Genomic DNA, 21689 nt, shown 5'->3' with positions numbered 1-21689 from the left:
ACAGATACTCATAGGGATTTTAGGCTGATTCCATATTTTTTTATTTATAAATTCTCTGATCTCCTGAATATGGCAGTCTTGTATCCTACAGGAAAAAGCATTCGCTTTACAGCGTGTCCTCAGAGACAGCATAGCACAAGATATTGCAGACACATGGACAATGAACTAAAAAGGCTTTAAAAAAAAGCTTTTTTTTCCTGGTCTGTAAGAGAATAGCCAAACAACTCTTACAGAACTAAGTGATCAAAATACCAGCACTTACACTGCTGATACATTAGGAAGTCCAGGTTTCTTGATGATATATTTTCCTATTTCCTGCCAGCACAGAGGTAAAGCTGTATAGGCATATTTGTTAGATGTGTAATTAGTGGACTTGTATCCTGAAGTATTTTCAGGTTTCCACATTTGGGGAAGTGATTGTGATGCTTCAGTTTTTGTTTCATAAATGCTTCCACTACTGTATTTCTTCTCCAGATGTCTATCTCCAAATCCAACATATCCTTTCCCATTTCCTCATGGTTTAAATTAGGGTTGTTCATTTTGCATTGTAAGCATACACCATACTTGATTTGAAAGAAATAAGGATTCTCATTCTATACCCTACGTAAGAAGAAATATACTTCTTACTTAGAGGCCAGTCACATGTACAATTTATTTGGCATTTGGCCCAGCTGATGGGGTCAGAAGCTTCTGGTGAAAGGAAGAAGGAGCAGCTGGGCACAGGGAAAGATTGATGGCACCTTCTGAAGGGAATATTCTGCCAATTGAGTTTTCATTTCATTCGCAGCTGATGCGTTTTAAGAGCTCCCCACCTCCTCAGCTGTGATACAACTATTTGGTCATTCTCTGAGGGTGGAAGCTGCCAAGCAGTAAGACAAAGAGCAGAAATGTATTTATATGTAATAAAAAGATTAATTGGTGCCATACATTTATCCATTCTTCATAAACCAAATGCAATTGTAGGGATGTAATGCACCTGAGATGATTGTAGTCTAGGAAGTTGAAGACCAGTCTTATCAGATAACATTAACGACCTTGAATAAGTCACCTTTTCCTCATAATCCAAGTAGAACATGGGATCTTTTACTTAGAAGATCTGGCCTAGTTCAACCACAGTTACTGAAACTGAGGAGGGAATTACTGAAGGATGCACACAACCTGTGTAAATACAAGTTCAGAACAGCTAATCGTGGCAGCTCATTCCAAACTGAAAACCTCTCCGTGCCTTAGAATCCATTCTGGATAAGAAGGGGGATGTGCTGGTTCTCCAGCATCAGTCCAGCTCCATGTAGTACTGCACAAAAACTGGTTTACAATTAAATACTATTTATTCCTGACATGCTTCAACTTTCTTGAGGTTTTAGCATTATGCATACAAAATGGAGGCAACAAAATTATAATTCAATCAAATGCAGCAATAGGAACTTTTTTTTCCTTCTTACATGCTATGTGTTACTAACTGCTGCTAACTTGTGGCTTTTGTAATTATTTTTAAACATTACTTAGCATGTTATTGCAAGTCCAAGTAGTATGTTTTAATCTGTATTTTGGCCATGGCCACAGAGAAAACAATCCAAACCTGCACAAATGACAGAAGAAAACATAATAACCTTTGTAATCTATTGTAGCCTATCTACATGTTTTTAAAACTGACTCTCAGTGGCAGATACAAGCACTTACACCAGTAGGAATGGACCAAAGGCATAGCTACTAAGTAAGCCTCCCTTGCAATGCACGAAACATTTTCACATGGATGTGAGTCTTCAGCTGCTATTATTCACCTCTGAGTCTACTGTTTTGCCAGTCTTGCTGTACATGACTAAACAGCTGTTGTTTCCCACCCAGGAGATGGCTGTATTTCAGTGGCTGGTAAAGTGATACCTGTACATGTATTCAGGGCCAACTTTAAGATCCTTTCATGTCAGTGATGTTATGAGCCTATCTTAGATGATTTTGCCTGAAACATAAGAAGGACACTGATGAATCTTCCATTTTGGACTGAACTCTGCTAAATGTCTACAGAGACACAGCCCATATGTTCCAGTCCAAATACCTCAGTTGGCACTCATTGCCAATGCAGGAAGACAACAAAGAAAAAACATGTTGTGATTGAGCTTTTCGAAAAGGCAGTGCATGAAAGAAAGACAGGAAAGCTGGAATAAGACTGCACAACAGTCCAGTTTGGCACTTCGAGACAGTCATCTTAAATCTATTTCTCCATTTTAAATGTTTTTTGCTTTCAAGTGCTGGTTCATTTCACATTGCCAGCCCCAAAGCAAAATGAAAAAACAAAACCAAAAGCACAAATTAAACAAAGTCATGAGACTGAGCTAAAACCACATTATTTCCAAAGGTTTCTAGCATGTTTGGGGAATTAGCAATTACTTTGTTGTGCCCTTGCCTATTGCAGCTGGACGTGCTTATGGCTACTGCCAGCCGTCCCAAACTCAAGTCCAACCACACAAAGGCTCCCGCTGCTTGTCTGAGGTCACTACGTGCCAACATCCCTCTAAAATTCAAACAGCTCATGCTGCACCACGTGCTGAGCGCTTGCCCAGCCGCTGCCTGCCAGGCCTGCTGACTCTTTTCTGGGGTTTCCTTCCTCTTCAGCTCCTGCCAAACCATCTTCCCTTCCACCTACACCCCGAGATAGACAGGGCTTGCTCTGACCCCCTTATCTGGGAACAAGGCTATAAAAAGACAGGAAACTCTCTGTTAGAGCACGCAAGAAGTTATCTCGAGATCAGAGGAGATTATCACAGTGGTCCATTTTGTTCCTTAAAAAAAAAAAAATCAACTAATAAAACCAACAAAACCTCACGGAAGGTGATCTCTTGCCTGCAGTCAGGGTGCCTGCTGCGGGACATCCCACTGCTCTAGGTGTGGAGATGAGGGCGGCCCGAGGCAGGACAACAGGGACCCCCGGAGGGCAGGGAAACACGGCGTGCCTCAGGGCGCCATGGCGAAGCGCGGGCACAGCCAGGGACTGGGCACCACCGGTGTGCTGAGGGACAGGAGAGAAGACGACGAAGGTACGTTGGCGGGTCCGCCTCTTACTTCTTGAGCTCAAGGACTGGGCAGAGCCTTCGGGGGCGACCTGAGGTAACGCGTGCCAGCGGCACAGCAGCGGCGCGTGAGGCGGCGACCCTGCTCCCTGAGGGGTTGCAGAAGGCGCGGCGGTCTCACTCACGCCACCGGGGCCGTGCGCGGTCATCCACCCACCAGCTGGCGCTACCCCTGCGCGCCGGGGGAGTTTGAATGACTGAGGCCCGGAGAGACAGCGGAACCAGGGCCGGCCAGCCGGCCGGCCGGCCAGCCAGCCAGCCAGCCAGCCAGCCAGCCAGCCAGCCAGCCAGCCAGCCAGCCATCCATCCATCCATCCATCCATCCACCCACCCCCTGCCCTCCGGCCGAGCCGCAAAGATACCCCCCATCCCGCCGCCGCCCTCAGCACAGCCCCTCTCTCCCGGAGGCGAGCCCGACCCCGCAGGCCCCTCGGCCACCCCTCCCCCCGCGCCGTTCCCCCCTCCCAGCGGCGGGATCCGCAGCGCGCCTGCGCGGGGCGGTGTCTGCGGAGCGTTCCAGCCGCCCGGCGCCGCCGCCATTTTGGTGCTCGGCTCGGAGAGGGAAGGGAGCCGAGAGGACAAACGGGGAGCACCGTGCTCCCACCCGGCTCTGGCGCTGAGGCACCGTAGCAGGTTACCCTCGTCACCTTCTCGGGCCGCCTGTCCTTGTCAGCCGCCGCTGCGCTTCGCCACCCGCCCAGCCGGGCCCGCCGCAGGCCTGAGAGAGAGGCGGGAAGGATGCCCTGCACACCCCGCCGCTGAGGGAGACTCGGGGGCCCTGACCGCCGCGTCTGGCCAGCCGCACCCCAGCCTCTCCTCGATCCTTCGCCTTCAGAAGCACGGGGCTTCATTATCTTTTATCCCCCTTTCCTTGGGCTTCCTATCTTCTGGGCTGGGCACTAGCCGCTTCCTCCTAGCCCCCAGCCCGCTCCGTCTTCCAGGCCTCCTTATCCAGGCCTTCCCTCCTCCCAGTCTCTTCCTCCGCCTGGGCCTTCGGGCTCTTCACCTTCCTTCCCCCCGTCCCTTCCCCTTCCCCACCCGGAGCCATGTCCTCTGCCGCTCGTTTCGATTCGTCGGACCGCTCCAGCTGGTACGTGGGCCCAGTGTCTCGGGCGGAGGCGCAGACACGGTTGCAAGGGCAGCGGCACGGCATGTTCTTAGTGCGGGACTCATCCACCTGCCCGGGGGACTATGTGCTCTCGGTGTCCGAGAACTCCCGGGTTTCCCACTACATCATTAACTCCTTGCCTAACCGCCGTTTTAAGATCGGCGACCAGGAGTTTGAGCACCTGCCCGCCCTGCTGGAGTTCTACAAGATCCACTACCTGGACACCACCACCCTCATCGAGCCTGCGCCCAGGTGAGTGCCCCCCCTTTTCGCTCCCCCCCCGCCATCTTCACCGAGGTGACACAAGGAGGGGACTGTCTTAGTCCAGCCTAATAGCTCCAGCATCTTATAGTACTGAATGTAGGGCCATGCTATGTATACTAAGGAAACCATTTGCTTATGGCTCTTGTTTAAAGCTGTTTTTAAAGTGGTCCTTCTTAGCACTCTGGATCTTGGTGACCATTACACATTGCTGTTTAAGTCACATCATCCATATAATGCACTGGGGCTGTCCTTACCATGTGAGTAGGCATATGTAAAGGTACCATGTGCATCTATCTCTACCACTGGCTGTAATTGCCTTGCAAGAGGGTGTGGTCGTATATTGTGTCAGCCCTTTCTTCTGGTATTGTCCTGTTCCTAGGATGGCTGAGAAGCTGGTTCACAAGTCTTCTCAGTGATTGAAGTACAGCCTCTGAGCTTAAGTTGCTGTCTGTCCCTGCATTCACACTGATTACAATAGAACAGGCCTTTATGTGATTAGACTGCTTCACCCTCTTAAGTCAGCATTAATATATTCTAGGACAGAATTTCCCAAACTTGGAGTGGCATTTCCACCCCCAAAAAACGTAAAACATTATTTCTCACAGTTTGGTTATAGCACTGTTCATCTATATCTGCATGCTCACTCTGTGCACTACACTGGGAAATGTTACTATAGGAGGATGGGAAAATGTGACTTGGCTATGAGCTCATTCTTTGTCTTGTTCCCACATGGGACATACCTGCAACTTGCATCAGTAAACTGCTTATCAAGAACTTGAGAACATGTTCCTTGCTTTTAATTAATAAAGCCTTTCCCAGTATCTTATTTCAAAGCTTCTGGGCTTCCTGGATAGAATTAAGTGAAATAAAAGCCTGAAAAGCAGCAATGCATTAGACAAGGCAATTCAAATTGGTTTGCTTCTAAATTCTGCATTTTAAAATCTAACTGGCTTGTGGATTAGCAGATTCTTATGGGGGGAAGAATAACTTTGAGGCTTATAGTCACGATTTAACTTTGGCATAGGCTGGTAATGACAATCAGTAGCTTGCAAGTGGTCAGAAAAAGTCTTCTGTAAAGCTGTGAGGTGATGAAAGGGATGTGACAGAAAGCACTAGCGTCAAGAACGCTTAAAGTTGCTGAGAAGTGTTCTAGGTAGTGACTGTGCTGTGCCTAGAGAGATGGGTAGGGTGGAGGGAAAAAAATAATCGTTTTCACCATTGCAGGAATGCTTACATGGAGCTGCCCAGTGTTACGTGCAAGCTTAAACTTGTGGATAGGTGGGAGGAAAAGAGTCTACACTGAAGCAATCTTTATGCTTATCTTGGTTATCCTTAACCTGGATACTGTTGTGCCTTTCTGGGTCTAAAAACTTGTTCTTAATCATTTATGGCAATGACTGACTTGGCTTTCTCAAAACACTTAAACTTTGCTGATTCCACTTGCTCACTTGGTATTTGTTAGGAGTCTGATGTGAAACGTTTTGTGAACATTTTACCACCACCTTATTTTCAGGGTTTTGATTGCATATTGTTCTCTCAGCATACAGAGACAGATGGGACCTCGCCTGCTGTGAGCTGATGAGCTTTATTATAAAGCAAGAAATGGGATTGACAAGGTGGTTTTCCTTAGCATGAATTTTGTTCTAAACTCTTAAAAAAATCATTGACACAGTTGATGGTTTGAAGTTTTGTTTGAAGGAGACTTCCTGTTGCAAGAGGGAGGATGAGAGGTAGCATTTCCCAATTTATTTATTTTTAGCTAATGGACTAGATTTAGAATAGGAGTGGCCAGGTATGTGCTTCAGAGCTCTTATTGCTAATTCTTATTTCTCTGCCATTTTCAGGGTAACATCATGCTCAGGTGCTTTGTGCTTTTGAATGCTGTTGATTCTTTTTAATTTCATAAAGTACAGTATGAAGAGTGGTTTTCATGGTAGGTTTAAGTAGTTTGTTGTATATAGCCATACAACACGTTTAGCTCTCAGATACGACATTTTAAACTTGTAAACAGTTGAAAACTGACTGGTTTAAGCTTTCTATTTGTTTTGTGTCAATAGCAAGCTCTGCCTGTCATTGCAGATGTTCCTGAGCTCACTTATAGAGTGACTGCTCTCTAAAGGGTTCCCTCTCCTGGCAACAGGGTGTTTGAAAGAAGCATATATTTTTGTTTAGGGCTTCCGGCATATCTTGCAAAACACACAGGGATTTGATTTCCATCTTACTTTGCAAATAGCAGAAGAGAATTGAAGTAGGCTAATGGAATGTATCCTTGCTATTGCAGCTTAAATAATAAGTATCTACAATGGCCTGTATATGTTAAAATTTCTGACAGCTGTTTTGAATATATATAATCTATGATGAAAATTGCAGTGAAAATAGTCTCGATGAGCAATCTTATACATTATCACAGACAACAAAGTGACTGTATTGAACAGATGATGGGCATAGTAATAAACAATGATGTGAGTAAATTAAAGGCAATATTACAGTTAATAAGGCAAAAGAGTATTTCTGTATGATTAGCTTTTTCATTTCTTATTCCATTCTTACCCATAGATGCAAGTATTTCATACTCTCTTTTATGAAGATATCACTTTCAGGTTATTAGCTCTTTAAATATGCAGTAAAGATCAGTACTTTGAAACTAATATTTTTTCTGCTTTATTATAACAACCCTTTGAGAGTTAAAGTTGTTAAGATTAGGGAGCTTAATTCCATATTACTTTCTAGAAAAGAAGGAGAAAGTGTCTCCTAAAAACACAGGATTTGCCTATCTCCTTTCTTAAAGAAAGGAGTTTTCAGTATAAATTTCACTGGCTGTCCCCAAAATTCTGCATGTAAGTAGAAGGATTTAGTTAGAAAAATACTGTACTACCAAACAGAAAGACAGCATTGGACTCCTAAATTTGAGTTAGGAAACTGTGTTTAATCACCCGCTCCTCTTACTTTTGTTCTCTTCCTGCTGTGTTCCCTCAAGTCTAGCATTTAGGGTCACTGAATTCTTTAGAAATAGATGTTGAAGGTAAAAATGGAGATGTGATGAACTGAAGAGGATGATTTAGTTCTCTAAGAGCACTTCCACCCCAAGTCACCTAAATAATTTTAACTTGGTTTTATGCATCATGACTCTTACAACTTAAGCTATAGATTTTATTTTGCCCCAAGATCCTCACAACAATACAAAACACAAGGATAAAGATTTTAAATTATTTCTCCCAATTTTCTGCAGCCATGATAGACTTTTATTGGCTCTCTGGGTACTTAAGTAATTACTCGAGAGCATGAGTTACTCATGAAATGCCTCACAGTGTTACCAAGCCAATACTTCTGTTACAAAGCTGAATAAGTAATCTCCTCTAATTGGTGTTCCTTCTGTAAAACTGGTACTTAGCTTTGTTACTGGAAAGAAAAAACAATAGCTATTGCTTATACCAAATCTTTTTTAAACTTAGGTATCCAAGTCCACCAATGGGATCTGGATCTGCCCCTGCTATGTCCACTGCAGAAGAAAATGTGGAGTATGTTCGGACTCTCTATGACTTTCCTGGCAATGATGCTGAGGATCTTCCATTTAAAAAGGGTGAGATACTGGTAATTGTAGAGAAGCCAGAAGAACAGTGGTGGAGCGCCAGAAACAAGGATGGTCGGATTGGGATGATTCCTGTTCCTTATGTAGAAAAGCTAGTCAGATCTTCTCATGCAAAGCATGGAAACAGGAATTCCAACAGTTACGGTATTCCAGAACCTGCCCATGCTTATGCTCAGCCTCAGACCGCAAGTCCCCTTCCCTCAGTACCCAGTACACCTGGAGCAGTGATCAATCCTCTGCCATTAACACAGAATGGACCAGTCTATGCCAAAGCTATCCAAAAGAGAGTACCGTGTGCTTATGACAAGACTGCGCTGGCATTAGAGGTAAGTTTTTCTTCTCAAGTCTTGACTAAGTCTTGACTAAGAAGTTAGATTACATTCTGAAGAAAGACCCACAAAAATTGCTTCATCTATACCACTTCCTTTGAGAAAAGTGACCAAGTTACTTCAGGACTTGTATTTACTCTCTAACGGTGCATATATGTTACAAGGGTAGCAGAGTGGTATAATCCTGACTGCTATTAGGTAGCGTACATCCTGCTGTGAAAGTAAGTGCTAGGGAGAGAATGACTTTGCTTCTCCACCTAATCTTGGGGAGCACAAGAGATATTTCCTTAATCATTGCAATATTCCAGGTCAAGAACTGGCAGTAGCATCCTTCAGAGAAAAGTAAGGATTGCTGATAAATGTAATCTTTCAGATCCTCAACTGTAATGTGAGATGAACTTGAGAGATGCTCAGAGCTGAGAGCTGAAATCTGGGCAGAAATGTATCAAGTAATCTAGTCTCTTTTACTTCAGTTTCAAAAGTGGAATTTGAGAAACCTTAACACCTAAACTGAGGGTGAGGGGGTTGGATGAAAGGCTGCAGTGTAGCCTCTAAACATGTGTTGAACCTTTAATAAGTTCCTGTGCTTGCCAAAGCATTCTATTTATGTACTTATTTTTAATTTAGAGATGTCTTTTAAGACGTTAGAGCTTTATTCTTTAAATGGTAAAGAATTCATGTTACAATTCTAGTTTAACTTGTATAAATGATGGATTGGAAGAAGTTTTTAAAGCTATATCCAGAAAACTGAGACTGTTACTTCTACGTTTAGATTATACTGAAGGTTCATTAACCCATAGTTCAAAAATGAACCTGGAAAAAGCACTAGTCTCATAAGGTGAAATTAGAGCATGCTACAATGCTTCAAGGAGCAAATGCAAGGAAACAAGCAAAGGAAGCAACAGCATTTTAGCAAGTAAATAATAGTGGTTTTAAAAATACTTCTGAATTTTTCCTGTAGCTTTTACTCAATTACTTTGCAAGTTAAAGCTGTTTGTTACCTAAAGCTGATACTGTTGGCTGAAACTTGAAAGGTTGTATTTGTGACTTCCAGTTATTCATAATACTTGCACTAAGTGTTTTCCTCTTATATTTGTAAAGCCTCTACAGACAATTACTCTTACTGGGTTAAAAGTTAAATAGGTATCACTGGATTTTCCTAAAGTCTTATGAAATTTAGCAGCCTGTTATTTGTGAACAGTGCGTGAAAATTATCATAGAGCAAAGTGTAAATTCACTGGCAGAAGATTCCTGACAAAACTTATGCTTCTGTACAGAAAGCAAGGCAAGCAACTGATTTTGTTATGTTATCAGTGTGTCATGGAATTACTTCAGGAAGCTTGCTTTGCTGCAGAACCACCTGGAAGCATGGCCTTCACAAATAGATTTCTCTGTAAATCGCGTCATTTTGGCTACACTAGCATACCAGCAGGATTAATTTTCTGACCAGTGTCAAGGTTTGAATTATTTTGAGCCTTCAAATTGCTGTTTGTTTGACTGATGCTTCTCTTTCACTGAATTCTAATCAGTTATTGCCTCATGTCTTTGTCTCCCATCACTGGCATATTTTGTCTTCCTATGTAGTCTGTTTTCTTTGCAAGTGCACCTTAGCCACACTGTGGCTTCTCAAGCAGAATTCTGGGAACTGATCTACATTTTTATTAAAATCGGTGATTACAGCTTCTTCATATCTATCCATGCATAGGGAACTTAAGCAGCCTCAGAGCAATATTTCTTGTCACATGGACTACTCTTAGAGGGGGGAGGGAAAAAAAAAACCCCACCAACTTTTTTTCCTGATCTTCCTTCAGATTACCTAAAACCTGCTGGGCCCTGATGATATATTTAATCCCAACCTTGTCAGGGCTCTGTGTCACTAAATAATCTGGACCATTTGAATCTTCTATTTTGTAAGACTGAAAGTAGCTAGTGGTAGGGAAACAACAGGTTATGGGAATGTTTTGGGGAAGAAAGTTAATGGTGTTCTTTCGGAATAAGAGTATTTGACAGTACTCCACCTTAGTATAGGTGTGCTCTAAATCACCGTTCAGCTTGTACAGGTAGAACACCTTGTTAGTATAATTATACAGTGCCCAATTGTGTAATCTCATTTAAACTGATAAAACAATATGAACAATATCTTTTTGCTGGCTCTAGCTTTGTGTGGTCAGCACACAGACAGTACTTAAAAAGAAGAGAATACCATCTGGAGTAAATAAAGCTATTGCATAGTAATCTGCTTGACTTCCTTTTAAGTGGAGGGATGTCATCCTCTTGTGTTCAGCTTGAAAATGGGACAAGCTCTCTGCTTTCAAGTCCCGTTTTTCTGTTGCACATCATTATTTACATAAGCTGTCAGAAGCTTTCTTTAAGAAAAGGTAAAGATTCATAGCCTCTTACAGAGAAGTTTGTTTTGTAAGGAAGGCATAATTATTTTTTCAGAAGTTTCTCACATGAAAAACGTAACTTGTAAAACAAGTGAATATCCTACTGAAAAAATCTGAAAACAAAGTTAGTCTAGTTTGACAATGGAGTGCTTAGCTTTTAAATAATACTTAAAATGTGACATTTAACTACAATATTGTTCCTGTAAGGATGATAGTTAATACAGCATTTATTACAATTTTGATCTTGCTGGGCTCAAATTATTTAGCATTCATACTGGTATTATTGAAGTGACTAAGGTCTGAATGTTGACTCGGTCCTACTGCTCTACTTTTATTCTCTAAAAGAAAAAATAGTATTGTTAATAGGCTAAAATAAAAGTATAGCTGTTACCTCAAAGCATGCAGTTGGCACATATACAACTTTGAGCATCTCCCTGAACCAGTGAACAATTAAGCCTATGATAAATTATATGTATTTCTAAAGATTTACATATACTGTTGGCAGTTGAATTAGTTACCTTGGCAGTTCAGATGTAATGTTTTTAATGAAATGATTGAAGTCTGCCGTTTCTTACTACTGTGTGTAGTATTTTCATGGATACTGCATTAAAAAAAAAAGGGCAAACAAAAAACTGAACAACCAGATCACAAAAAAACCCCACAAAACAACCCAAACCAAAACAATAAAAACCCCCAAAAACTAAACCCCAAGCCAACAACTGAGATATGTTTCTTTACTTGTGTGCTTTTAGTCAAGAAGCAATTTCCTTCCTTTCTGGTGCTCTAGAGGAAGGAATATGAAGGACAGGGATACAGCATCCTGTATTTATTGGGACTAAAACGCCACATGACAGGATTATGTACTAGTGTTATTCAATCCTGCTTTTCTTTGGGAAAACTAGGAGGGCAATCCTGTGTTCAAAGCTGAGATTCTTTGGCACCGTTACTATGGTACAGAGCAGTCAAGTCTACCTTGAAGTTTCTCAGCATTTAATAACCTGTAGTTCTACAGCCAGTCTCATAACAACAATATGCTAATGAAGTCTTTTTTTCAACTGGATGCTCTAACCAGCACAAGATGTGTATGCAGTACCCAATGGACTAAGGCCTAGGATGTTTATACCTTGAAGGAGCTTATCTCTTGGCAGTTGGGTACTTGTGTTTGTCATCAATCAACTACTTTGGATCCAAACTTCTAGACAGCAATGTTCTTTGTCCAGCACAGTAAGTAGGTAAACTAATGGTGGATAATGCCCTTAAAAACTAGTGAACTGTTTGAAGGTTGATTCAGGATGTGAATAACAAATTCCAAATTCACTTATGAAATGGAATGAAATGGTGTAACGAGCCAGAAAAACAGGTGACCAGTAGCAGCCACCAGACTTTCTGTGCGCCATGGGTTTAAAAAATGGTTCTTAAATATATTGCAAACACTGTGATAAGTGTCATAGACCATTTTGAAGGCAGTAGTAGTCCTAGAGTTCATCTCCAGACTTAACATAACAGTGTTACGGAATTAAAAGATTTAAAAAAAAAACCAAACAAAAACCACCAAGAGCTTCACTGTATTTTTATAGCAAAGGTTTTATACTAATGATTCCTTTTTTTAGACTTGTGCCAGCTTTATGGTGTTAAATAGTTTATCTGTTCATGATGTATCAAACACACACATTTATGTTTGCTAGTACAGTTAACCTGTCACTGAAATGTTTTGGCAAAATACATATCAATTCACCATAATTATATAACTGACTTATGGTATTTCTGTTGCACATGTTACAATTAGGTTACCGTTAACTTTTTTCCCTCTTCAAAGGAAACTTGAGACAAGTAGGCCAAAATGTGCTAGTAGTAGAACTTTCTTAATTAGGAAATTAGGCTATTTTCCCTAGGCAACAAGCATTGTGCTTTCCTTAAGCCAAGGAAACAGTATTGCTGTTAAACAGTAAAATGCATCTAACCCACAAGGTCTAGAATTTAAACAAAATATCTAGCCTGTACCTGTGGAGCGTGATGTTTATCGGGGAGCTTTAGTTCTGCTAACTATTGAATTGAAAGTGACACTGGCAGCAGGATTCCTGTGTCTGTGCTGACATGCACCAACTTTTCAGCATGCTACGTTTGAAAACACAACTAACAATTACTTCAAAAATTTTGTGTGCACTCTTAATCTTTGTGAATTCCTTTTCCAGTCAAGTTATTGATAGTTCCTGTCATGATAGTGCTGAGTGCCTCAATTTAAGGTACATTCACCCTCAGAACTGTTTGCAGGTTGTTTTCGGATGAAACTGAAAGCGACATGGGTAACCTAGACAAGATCCTGTGCTACAGTGAGATTCAGCGTGGCTCAAGAATGATGGTCTATGGAGTTTTGAGCTCTCCAAATCACGTACAATCATGACAGCTGCTTAATCAGATGGAGACAGGCTACCATCATTTACAGCACTTCTGTGGTGCTGCAACTCCAACTCTGGCAATTATTCTAGCTATACTTAAAATTCTTACTCTGTTCCTAGATGAGACTAGATTAATTGCATCTAGGGCTTCAACATGTCTATGCTACCCTTGGACCTGCTTTCATATCTCAAGAATGGTTGATGGTCCTTCCTCTGAACTACTCGATTCTCTAATTTGGGCATCAACTATTCTTCTAGTACACAACATGGGAAGTGAAGGATAATTAAGCTGTGATTTCAGCCTGTTGGTTTCTTGAATCTTCTAATACATAAAGTACCAACTACTTCAGTGTCACCTTGTTCTGTTTGCAGCATGTCTGAACTCTGCCTCTCTTACGTAGCTCAGCTTTGTGTCTTTTGGGGATACACATTTCTTAGTGTTGACCCTTGTTTATTCTTTTCCAGAACAGCAGCTGGTCTGAACAATTGTTTTAGTACTAATACTAGTGTTTCCAAAGAAGTGAGTTGTGATGCTGATCAGGATAATGACTGAGACTGAATACCCCAAAAATTCCAGAGGGCAGTGTTTCCTATAACTATTGACCCAGTGGGCTAAAATGATGATTTAGAGTTTAACTGCATTTTTATCTCTTTAAACTTACACTACAGAGCTCTATCAGCCATAGAACTATTAGCATACAATTGTTGGAATATCAGCGTGTAAAACACATTGAATTGGTTGACTGTGTGACTAAAATGGCATGCAGGAAACCTTTAGCAGTGTATGAATCTGCTTCAAATGGAAGACACGTAAGGGAGAGTCTAGAGTGAATGAAGTAACCTTTCTCACTGGCATGTTCCATAACTTGTGTTTCCCCCAGGCTTTGAATTCATGCTGTAACAGGGACATAATGAAAGGATGCTATCTAAAATACATTTTGATTTTTATCATTTGGGTGGAACCAAATGGCTGCATTTCAGAAGTATTACTCACTTCAGCAGTTGATACTTCCATCCAGCGATGCTGGCATGCTTTGCAAGTGAATTAACTTATCTGAGAGATGCTGAGACTTCAGGAAGCCTTATCCTAATTTATAGATAAGGGCCATGAGCTGGCCAGAGTCATACATGAAGTTTGTGGCAGAGATGAGAATAGAACCAGGTCTCCTGACTCTGTCCTGTGCCTGATCATAAGACAATCCTTCTGACTGGCTTAAAACATCCTCTGAAAAAAAAATTATAAATAGCGTGTTAAATAATTGTAGTGGGAGATCACACTTCAGCTGACCACATTATAGATGCTTTAAAAAGCATCTACCAAATACTGCTTTTAGTTAGTACTTTGGAAAGAAGTTAGTTACATAAAGGGACTATCTGACCAGATTCTTGTAGACATTGTCAAAATCATAGAACAGTTAGGCTTGGAAAGGACCTTAAGATCATCTAGTTCCAACTCCCCTGCCATGGGCAGGGACACCTCGCACTAAACCATGTCGCCCAAGGTTCTGTCCAACCTGGCCTTGAACACCACCAGGGATGGAGCATTGACAACTTCCTTGGGCAACCCATTCCAGTGCCTCACCACCCTCACTATAAAGAACTTCTTCCTTATATATAATCTAAACTTCCCTTGTTTAAGTTTGAACCCGTTACCCCTTGTCCTACCACTACAGTCCCTAATGAAGAGTCCCTCCCCAGCATCCTTATAGGACCTCTTCAGATACTGGAATGGAGGTTTTTAACGTAAGATCCATGAATTATTTTATGACATCAAGGTTCCTTCTCCAAAAATCTTGTTTCAGTATGCTGTTTCATTTCATCTTCTATGTGGAACTGCCTTTTTTTTAATAATATAGCACAAGAGGATATTCAGAAGCTTTCATAAAAACCCCACCTACACCACTGAAAAATAATACAGAGTTACTGTAAATCAGTTTACTATTCCAACAGTTCTTGGCATATGGAAACATCCTTTGCATAGCTTTTTGTCAGTTACCACTCTTTAGTGGCATATTCTCCTCTGCAGCAACTTTGCCCACCCAGCAGTCCAAAGAACATTTTAGGTTGTTATTCTACATGGCAGTTTGTTGCAATGCAACAGACTTAAATTGTAAATATTTTTTTTACTGGGCTTACAGCAAGCCTTCCAGACCTACTCATGTTATAGGAATCAATCGGAGTCAAACTGAAGGATATCTTTTTCTAGACCCTCAAAATTATTAACAGATTGATCTCTAGAGCACAATTGTCAGACTCGGAAAACACAGGTCCCTGTTTTCAATCCAGTGTAGTACAACATTTTAGGGTTTTCTGTTTCTTCCGTGTTTGAGAGTGGATTGGTTTTATGGTGTGGTGCAAATGCAGTTTCTTAATAGGTTTTAACTGTAGTGATGTTGGCTGCATCTTCTTGAATTTGGGTTTAAAACTGGAAACTTAGATTTGTCTTCAAGGGTTATTTAAATCTAGCAATGTAACACTGAGTATTTATAGATGTTACCAGCCTTTTCCTAAAGAGACATTTGTTAGGTTCCTGTTGAGGTCATCTTGATACTATTTAAAGCTTTCTCTAACCTTTCTATTCAGTGAAAAGTCTGACAAATTGTGCTTTTTTAGCAAATACACAATTAAAGCATGCTGCAGTAGTCTGTGAAGAGGTGAAAAACAGTCAAATTAATGCTCTATGTATGTGCTAAGTATCATAGGCAGCGTGTTATTACTTAATAGTATATTCTGACTGCAGCTTTGAGTTTAGGAACAGCATAAGTAAAGATGTCCATTTAAGAAAGTAATACAGTCTCAGTTATAGCCCAAGAACTTAAGGGAGTTCAGAGGGTTTTCTCCTCTCTTTAAAAAGCACAAGATTACAATTGTTCCAAGTGTGACAGTCTTGAATCTGGGGGGGCAGGTGGGACACTGACAACCCAAGTAGTGGAGAAAAACTAAGCGGGCGTGTAGAGCAACACATTTTGCTTAAATGTCTAATTAAAGACTAAAGTGTTTCAAAGTTTGAGAAGTTTTATTTTGAGACGTAACACTGAGTGACTGCCAAGGAATTTATTATAGTATCTTAAACTTCACTTAAGGATTCTTGCTTCTGAGTGATCTTCAAAAAATATCTATTGAAGTAATGATAACTGGTTTAAACAGGCTTCAGATCATCTAGTGACATGCACACTTTTTTAAACTCACGGTATTTTTAACAAAGAAATACTGAGGTCTAACCCAAAGAGTTTTAATCTAAGGCCTTTGGCCAAGGTCCTTAAACTATCTGCATCAGTTCTAAATTTTAATACTAGTTAGATAATGTAGACAAATGGTTATACATACTGTATGAGGACTAAAATCAAACTTTTCTTTTAATAAGATCAAAGCTAGTTACCTTTGGATTTTAGAGAAGTAGCCTTGAAGCCAAGACTCAACTACAAAGAGCTTGGTCCTAATTTGGGGAAGAAACCAACGAACTGTTGGCTCTTGGTCATAGGCTGGTTCTACATTTTGTGAAATTGGTTCTCAGCTGCTAATGCCACTTTTCTAATATTTACTATAGTTACCACAGAGTAAAACTAAGTAAACAGGAAGGGAGGTATAAAGTTAGAGAGCTGCTGCAACAGACCACTTACATGTTCAGCTATTCTGAAACATCTGAGGGAGAAATGAGTATTTAGCTGGTCTTAAATGCTACTTGTCAAATTGGATGTTTTCCTTTGTAAATTATCCTAATCAAATTAAATGCAGGCATTGAACAACGATAAGAGTATGACTTATTATGATCAGGGCTGGTGTTTCTTGCTTGATCATAGTTTAGCTTTTGTCATCTTTCACTGCCAAATACGAAGAGACATAGTTATGATAAGAAAGGCCTGACGTGTTTCAACTTCTTTGGCAAGAAGTAGAGGTGAAAACAACAAATAAAGTTAGAATCTGTACATGTAATACTTAAGAGAAAAAACGTTTTGAGATGCCTGCTTCAGAAGTGTACCATTATTTTAGAAATTGCAGATTGTGATAGTGATAACCAGATTCTTAGATTGTGATAACCAGAACTAGAGCTTCCATTAATGGTTTCTTTGCCACAGGAATCTCTCTTTGAAAAACTAATTTTCCTTTGAAACAAGCCAGCTGATGCTGAACCCAATATGAGTGCTGTGTGCCTTTGAATGAATGTTGTATCTCATTACTGATGGTAGCTTTAGTGATGTTAATTTGTATCTAAGCTAAATATATTGTTGCATGAAGTTGAAGCTTTCCTGTAGGAAAAGGTGTAGTTCAGTAACATGTCTGAATATGTAAATATACATTTAGAGTCTGAAAGAGAACACAGAAACTATGATGTCTAGCAGCAAAATGTTGGTATTTTAGTGAAATAAAAGTAACTTTTCAATTGAACTTTATGCCAAGAAGAGAGTGGGATTTTTTTCCCCCCTATGATGGGCTTGTATTTGGTTTTTCCCCTCTTCATTTGATTTGTATCAGAGGTGAGATTCCCATGGGTGATAACTGCTTTTTTTCAATTTTGCAGGTTGGAGACATTGTGAAGGTTACACGGATGAACATAAACGGTCAGTGGGAAGGAGAAGTCAATGGTCGAAAAGGGCTCTTCCCATTCACGCATGTCAAAATATTTGACCCTCAAAACCCCGAGGAGAACGAATGATTCCCTCTGACCCATTTACACTGCTGCTTCATTTCCTGGCTATCATTAGCATTGTTTGAGGTGGGATGATGACTTAATGGCACATTGCTAGCATTGCCCATTTTCCAGCTTGCTGCAGTCTGACGGTTCTTTTAATATACATTTGGAGTTCATACAACTGAAGTCACTGCTGACCTTCATACCATAGTTGTGTCATCCAGAATTTAGTTTCACTTTTAAAACTCTGTTGGGCCTTAAGCTGGACAAGACTGAACCAGTATATAGCAGAGAAGAATGGGAAGGAAACTTCTCCTGTTAAGACTTCCATAGACTTTTTCTGGCTTGCTTAGTAGGAAGAGAGAGACCTAACCTTAGATCAAACGTACAACTTGTGTGTTACTGTCCAACAAAAAGCAACAATGAAAATGCAATTTTAGGACTGAAGACGACTTAGTTGTAAGAGAACCTGTCCTAAGGTAGTACATTTTAAATGATGGTCTCTTTAAAGGACAATAATTGAAGCTTATGTATTCTAAGCAGTTGTATTAGAAGCTGCTCTTTTCTGTTAACTCTTAAGCTTGTTGTTGACCTTCCTGAAACAGTGTGTGTTAAATGCAAATAACCATTGATTGAGCTGCATTGAAGCTGAGGCATTTATTTATAAGGAAACTTAGGAGGGGTTGATACTTGTAACCTGGTTTTGACATACTTAATGCATTTCTGTTGATTTTTGCAAGCACTAACTGTAGAAAGTGAGCTTTAAAGGGAAACACTTTGGCCTGGTCTACATACAGCTCTTCTGCAGTGTTGAAAGTGCAGTCTTACTAGAAGTTCTTATCACTAAGCTGTACTTGATAGATAGATTGATCAGATTGCCATGGTGTGGAGAGATAAGAGAGGAGTGGGACAGGAGAACTTGCTAAATACTGATAAAATCCTCTTATTTAAATGTACACCTTTTATACGCACTTCTCTGCAGGCTCCCTTCTCTCTCCAAAGTTTCCTAGCTATGCCAGCCCCAGTTTATGGAAAGCTCCTTTTCAAACACAATACCTTTTCTCCTAGGGTGTCTCCATGTTGCTGTGCTGCTTTTCCAGAGCTGCTTCCATCTTCTTTTTTCCTTCCCTCTTTTTCCCTTGCTTGTATCCCAGATCCTCTGCATGCTGCCATCTTTTTTTACCTTTCTAAGTGGGTTGGCTCTGGTTTATATATGCCCCATGTCCCTACCCCTCCCAGCATCCTCTAGAAAATGGTTAATGGGAGTCACCTGCCTGGGTTCCCCATGTGATAAATTAAAGCTCAGGCTGGAGGAGGCCACAAAGGTGTCTGTTACCAGTATAGCTTCTTTCCCATTTTCTGTACATAAGCTATACTGATGTAATTGTACTTACAGTAGGGAACTGTGTGGCTACAGCTAAAGTAGTACAATTCATACTATGCAGGTTAAGTCCTTAGCCTCTGTACAGGATAAGAAAGCTTAGGTACAGTGGTACCCTGTACTGCCACCTTTAACTGTGTTTTGTAGATGAACTGGAATGATCTTTTAAACATAATGGAACACTGAATTAACAATACACATCTGCAAAGACTGCAACTACAGAACCTGCCTTTCAGACAGCCTGGTTAAGGAAAAATGGCTTTTGGAGCAGCTGACAGGAAAACAGCAGCTCCCATTTTTCAACTCTTGAAGGCTGTCAATTGTAGCAAAATGAGAAACTTCAGACACCCACAGAATCCCCCCAGTTCTTATAAATGTCAAATTATATAAGAGTTGTTGTCTTAAGTTCCAGCATGTTTTCTTGTTGATTTGTGTCGCTTGATCCTAATAAAAGCACGCTGTTCTTATTTCATGTGAAAGTGCCATGAGATCCTTAATTGGAAGGCACTGAAGAAATGCAAACATGGCATTTGCAACAAGACATTTGGAATGTCGGGGTTTTAAAGAGGTCACTGTCCATTTATTAGCTGTTTTCTGTAGTATTGATCAAGTGGCTGACAGTCTAGAAGTTCTTGTAGAGCATCTTACTACCAAATTAACTGTGAAGTAGAGTAGCATTGACTGAAGTGTTTGGTGCTATAAGAGTAATTCTTGACAATAGGCATTGACATTTTGTCTTGCAAAGAAAAGCTATGCAGCTCTCTTAACTAAAGAAGGTCATGCTTTTCCTGTGCCCCAGCTATACCCGTAAGTTTACTACATAGATTGTACTACTGAAAGTCATCTTCTGAATACAGAAACTGCACTAAACTCAGTCTGCTGCAGAGAAATCTTATTTCAGACCTGACCTAGTTACAGGCAGCTCTTCAGAAGACTGATTGTAGAATTCTTCCTTTGCATGGTAAATAAATACTGTGAGACTTGAGATCTTGAACACGGCTTTTAACCTGGATTTTTTTCACTGAAATAAACATTGTAACTCATCCCTCATTGAATAATGTATACACTCAGAACAGAAGCATTGGTTTAGGTTTAATTATGTTCTGATACTGCAGAAAAGCAAAATATTTTACCTTCGAAACTATGCAAAACTTGTGTGTAGTGGCATCTGATGCAAAGACAAGAGTTCTTAAATGTCTTGTGACCCTGGTTTTAGGCCAGGGATGAACAGTGTTTCTCTGAGTAGCAACGGTGTGGTTCAGGTGTGTTAAATGTGGTTTAAATGTAGCATATGGACCAGCCTAAGCTGATTGTAACCTTGCTTCAAAACGTGTCTTTGCTACTTTACTATAAGACAAGTATTTTTCATATAAAGACTGCATTCGATCAGTGTGTGTTTCTCTTTGAAGGACTCTGAATTCTCAATCGCTCGTTGCTTGCTTACACATGTGCTGTCTGTTGTTTTATGAAGCCTCTTAAATTGGAGTGATAACTATCAGTGTAAATGTTCTTCGGGCATGTAAGGTATACGTAATACGAAGCATGAGAGCCTACAAGTGATGGCTTCAATCTATGCACCATTAAAGTTGTTCTTGCTTTTGAACTAGGAGCTGGTTTAATTACCTGGTGCCACAATAGTTAACTATCACGAAAGACCTACTGTTTGACTTCCTCCTGTTGTGTACATGTGTATATAGACATTGAAGCCTCTGACCAGTCTGAAAGTTTAAATGAAAACTGTTTTAATCAGTGTCCATCACTGGATAAGCGCTAATTTAATTCACGATTGTTTACAAATTGGGAAAGAATAAACAAAAGAGAATATCCTGTTTGGGCTGGGGCTCTGAAGAGCCTGAGCATTATTTTTGTAAAGGGAAAAACAGCATTCTTTGTGCCATTTCATGTGCCTGTAAAGTAATTTTTTATATTGTATTAACATCCTGGGAACGAGTGGGCTGCCTTTGTTTTCTAGTCAAGTTTTCAAGCATTTTCCTCAATACCTGCATTTGAAAGTGAGACCTGCCTAAAAGACTGCCTTTGGGACCAGTGGAAGCGTTCTTGTATAGCTGCCATTTTCTGTTTACTTGTGTTAAATGAAAGTGTGGTTTGGGACAAGGATACAATTACTGCAGTGGGAAAGGTGGCCTTGTATTTGAGACAGTCTTCACTGTGTAAACTTTAAAACACAATATGTAAATTAAAGACCATGATCTTCAGGCAATAATATTAAGTGTAAGCTTTTAAAGTTTATTTTGGGGATCATAGCGTGTTTTATTTTTTGTGCTATAAGATTAACAGTATTAAATGAATTATATTCTTAGAAGATATGAAGTGTCTTTTCTTAAGATTAGTGCCTTTTTAATTTCTTACCCAACTTATTTCATAGAACTGGTCCCAACATTAAGCCACTGTTTGGTTTGTTGTTTTTGTTTTGGTTTTTTTTTCTTTTTCCCAGTGCCCTGTTTGTACAGTCTAAATAAAATTTGCCTCGACTTACAGTATTATTTCTTGTCTTTAGTTTTAAAACCCTGACAATATGA

General features: G+C 40.4%; 1 protein-coding gene across 1 annotated transcript; it reads left to right on the top strand.

The window, feature by feature from the left end:
• Window positions 1–3567: 3567 nt before the first annotated feature.
• CRKL (CRK like proto-oncogene, adaptor protein) lies at window positions 3568–21472 on the top strand. Its single transcript, XM_030500343.1, has 3 exons — window positions 3568–4425; window positions 7890–8352; window positions 17658–21472. The coding sequence occupies exons 1-3, from the start codon at window positions 4112–4114 to the stop codon at window positions 17790–17792; spliced, it is 912 nt and encodes a 303-aa protein (XP_030356203.1). The 5' UTR covers window positions 3568–4111; the 3' UTR covers window positions 17793–21472.
• Window positions 21473–21689: the final 217 nt, after the last annotated feature.

Source organism: Strigops habroptila, chromosome 11, assembly GCF_004027225.2.
Source record: "Strigops habroptila isolate Jane chromosome 11, bStrHab1.2.pri, whole genome shotgun sequence".
Taxonomy (NCBI): domain Eukaryota; kingdom Metazoa; phylum Chordata; class Aves; order Psittaciformes; family Psittacidae; genus Strigops; species Strigops habroptila.
This window is presented reverse-complemented; position numbering and strand designations above follow the sequence as displayed.

Coding starts and splice junctions, on each gene's coding strand:
- CRKL (XM_030500343.1), top strand. CDS start 4,112: ATGTCCTCTGCCGCTCGTTTCGATTCGTCGGACCGCTCCAGCTGGTAC. Junction 4,426..7,889: donor CTCATCGAGCCTGCGCCCAG/GTGAGTGCCCCC, acceptor TTTTAAACTTAG/GTATCCAAGTCCACCAATGG. Junction 8,353..17,657: donor AGACTGCGCTGGCATTAGAG/GTAAGTTTTTCT, acceptor TCAATTTTGCAG/GTTGGAGACATTGTGAAGGT.